The sequence below is a fragment of the Apium graveolens genome, chromosome 10 (assembly GCF_009905375.1).
Source record: "Apium graveolens cultivar Ventura chromosome 10, ASM990537v1, whole genome shotgun sequence".
NCBI classification, from domain to species: Eukaryota; Viridiplantae; Streptophyta; class Magnoliopsida; order Apiales; family Apiaceae; genus Apium; species Apium graveolens.
In genome coordinates, this window is record NC_133656.1 from 151,769,647 (window position 1) to 151,773,366 (window position 3,720).

The 3,720-nt window shown below is 37.3% G+C and overlaps 1 protein-coding gene across 1 annotated transcript; it reads left to right on the forward strand.

Annotated features, from left to right (window-relative positions):
* The first annotated feature begins 308 nt into the window (after positions 1-308).
* Positions 309-3,078, forward strand: LOC141688789 (wall-associated receptor kinase 2-like). The gene is made up of 3 exons (XM_074492903.1): positions 309-1,356; positions 1,447-1,614; positions 1,700-3,078. Exons 1-3 carry the CDS (start codon positions 405-407, stop codon positions 2,914-2,916), a joined length of 2,337 nt encoding a protein of 778 aa, XP_074349004.1. The 5' UTR covers positions 309-404; the 3' UTR covers positions 2,917-3,078.
* Positions 3,079-3,720: the final 642 nt, after the last annotated feature.

Below are 3,720 nucleotides of genomic sequence, written 5' to 3' on the forward strand. Positions count from 1 at the left end.
GGGGATTTCATGATTGTAATTTCCAACATAAGCAACTCACTGATTAACAGTCTATGATTAAAAAATATATTACTTATTACTACTCAATCAAAACCTTATCTTGATTAGGACCGTGTTCGTGATCGTAAATATTGTCCACTTATTCTAACGTGTTTGAATAGCAGCTTTTCAGTACTTGTAAATTGCAGTCGTTATTGCAGAGTGTTCGATCTGTGAAAGGAAATTACTAAACATTTAACTTGGAAACTTCTTTTGTCGTTAAAAAGTCTTGTAGGTATAACGTGCAAGTTGGGGGCAGATAAGTCGAGCATGCTATAAAAAAGAAAGCCATGCACTCGAATCTGGATATACACATTACTAATTAGATAATAGTAACATAAACTCCTACTATAAAACACCAAAAAATGTACCACTTTGTTTTTCTTCTTCTTGTTTTACTCTACTTTTCTTGGGGTTTAAAATCACTGGAGTCAGCCACTTTGAGATTCAATACCAGTGACGCTGATCACAGTATTATGAAGGCTGAAAACATTACAATTCACCCAGATTGTCAGAGGAAATGCGGAGACCTAACGGTGCCATATCCGTTTGGCATCAACTCAAACAGCCTCAACTGTTCCATAAACCCCTCCTTTGCTATTACCTGCGATGATAGTACCAATCCTCCCCAGGCCTTTTTAATGGATGGTGATGTTCAGGTTTATGATATATCCAACACCGAGTTGAGAATTGCTAATACAGTGGCATATAGATGTTATAGTGAGTCTGGCCAACTAACAGACGACCAATACATGTATACTGCTTTGTGGGGTACTTCATATATGTATTCTGCTGCAAATGTACTCACTATTGTTGGTTGTGATGACTATGCCAACATATACAATGCTCCAGAGGGCACTTTACCTAAAGGATGCAGTACGACATGTCAAAACATTGACGAAGTTACTGAAAACGAGACATGTTCTGGCAGTGGCTGTTGTCAAGTACCCATCAATGTTATTCAGTATTACAAAGCCTATCTTCACTCCTATAATGACCATGAAAACGTCTCATCCTTCAATGATTGCGGATATGCATTTATGGGTGAGAAAGACAGATTCAGATTCCGAGGTAAATCAGATCTTAATGATTCAACCTTCTGGAATAGGACTATGGAAACTGTTCCCATAGTACTTGATTGGGTAATAGGGGATGAAAATTGCACTGAAGCAGCTAAGAATTCATCAAAATCTCCTATTTGCCACGCAAATAGCATATGCATCGATGGAACTCAGCATAGAGGAGGATTTAAAGGGTATCGTTGCAACTGCAGTGAAGGGTATGAGGGTAATCCATATCTGAGTCCAGGATGCCAAGGTAATTGGTTAAGTTCATTTTTGTTCCTTGTAATTTTAAAGTTGTTGATTAACTAGTAGCTGATTAAATATAATTTGTTTATTATGTAAGATATCAATGAATGTGAACAACCAACAAATGTTTGCCAACAACAATATTGCAATAATACTCAGGGAGGTTTTAATTGTTTTTGCGGACCGGGGCACTATCCTGATGTTCGTGATGGCAAAACTTGCATTGCTGATCGCTCGAAATCCCATTTGATCTACTTCGCAATAGGTAATTCAGTCCTCACCGCATTAAGGGTCTATACATATAGATTTAATTATTATATTTTATGAATAATATCTACGGGTTAATGCAGGCATAGGACTTTGTTGCCTTTTGGTAGTCATTGGAATGAATTGGTTGTATTGCATCATGAAGCAGAGAAAACATTCCAAATTAAGAGAGAAATTCTTTAAGCAGAACGGGGGTCTTCTTTTAAGACAACAAAGTACTTCTGTGGGTGGAACTATCAAGTCCACAAAACATTTCACTTATGAAGAATTGAAGAAAGCAACCAACAACTATGCTGCTGACAGAATAGTTGGACAAGGTGGTTATGGTATAGTTTATAAGGGAGTTCTACCTGATCAACGGATAGTTGCAGTCAAAAGATCTAAAGTTTTAGATACGAGTCAGATAGATCAATTTATCAACGAGGTTGTGATTCTTGCACAAATTAACCATAGAAATGTGGTCAAACTTCTAGGATGTTGTTTAGAATGTGAGGTACCACTGCTGGTATATGAATTTATATCCAATGGTACTTTACATCATCATGTCCACAGTGTTGATGGAGGCTTGTCATGGTTATCATTGGACAACCGATTGAGAATTGCCTCTGAATCTTCTGGTGCCCTTGCATATCTTCACTCGGCAGCTTCTATGCCCATTTTGCATAGGGATGTCAAATTAGCCAACATATTACTGGATGACAATTGTGTTGCCAAAATATCAGATTTTGGAGGGTCTAGGTTGGTACCCATGGATCAAACTAAAGTGGTTACATTAGTCCAAGGAACTTTGGGGTACTTAGACCCCGAATACTTCCATACAGGCGAACTAACCGACAAAAGTGATGTTTATAGTTTTGGAGTGGTCCTTGCAGAGCTCCTGACCGGAAGGAAACCAATTTGCATGGAAAACTCTCTGGAGGAAAAAAAGCTAGCCACATATTTCATTACATCTCTGAAGGAAAATAGATTATTCGAAGTTCTTGATCCTCGAGTAGTTAGGGAAGGGGCGATAGATCAACTTGAAAAGGCTGCTCGACTTGTGATGAGGTGTCTTAAGCTTAATGGGGAGGAAAGACCAACAATGAAGGTAGTGATGATGGAAATTGAAAGTTTAAGAAAACTTTCTAAACGTCCAAGGGCTAATCAACATTCCAATGGAGACGCTTTGAACTCAGAAGGTCATCGGGAGATTCAGCATTCAGATCTTTATGAAATTCAACTAAGTTCTTACCATAATGTTATGGATGACTCTCAACTATATAGCTTAAGTACGTTGAATGGGCCAAGTACCCCTCGTTAAGTTTCTGATATGTGCACTCATTTCGTTTAGATAAAGTTATGCTGCTGATGTATTTGATTTACAAACAATGCGCGTGAATAATATTGGCTTGTAATTTGGAATTATTTTATAGAGCTTGTATACATGATACACTTTGCTGGTTCCTCTTGGCTATTCTAATATATGAAGTTTGATAATATTAGAATTTCATTTTCAAAAATTCAGTCAGAAAGTTCCATTATTTAATTCATGGCACTTCTATAAACAAAATGAATATTAAAATCTGTAAGTTTACATGAATTGATAATAGGAAGCAAGAGATTAGAAGGTTCTATATATTCTGAAAACGAAAATTAGAGGAAATTCACTGGCCAAAAACATGAAGAGACTGTGAACTGGGCAACTAGTGAGAGCGGATGTTCGGAACTTTATGTGTGTCACTAGAAACTGGAAACTGGAAATAAGAAGACAATTCCTTTCTAAAGCTAGCAAGATTATAGCTCGCAGCGTAAGTTACCAGATTCATTGTCAAATTCAACATATTTGAGATGCCGAGTAAAGTGCGAAGATAAAAACTATTCATCGTTTCCTTTAGAGACACATCGGTTACTCTGCCCTTCAATTTCCAGATTAATTCTTCGAAGGTTTGCCTGGAAAAAAATTCAGCTCATTGATCTCTCTTAGAGAAATCATGACCTCGACTAGTGCATCAACTCTGCGGCTTCATGTTGTGTTCTCCTTTCAAAGTATAGACTTTACATACTGTGTATAGAGAGAAATGGAGAGAGGAAAAGAGAGAGAGATAGAAGTGTTAGATTGAAAACT

Excerpts from the sequence above, each read along its gene's own strand:
- LOC141688789 (XM_074492903.1), top strand. The coding sequence starts at position 405 with ATGTACCACTTTGTTTTTCTTCTTCTTGTTTTACTCTACTTTTCTTGG. Across the intron at positions 1,357-1,446 it reads TCTGAGTCCAGGATGCCAAG|ATATCAATGAATGTGAACAA; the intron begins GTAATTGGTTAA and ends TTATTATGTAAG. Across the intron at positions 1,615-1,699 it reads TTTGATCTACTTCGCAATAG|GCATAGGACTTTGTTGCCTT; the intron begins GTAATTCAGTCC and ends GGGTTAATGCAG.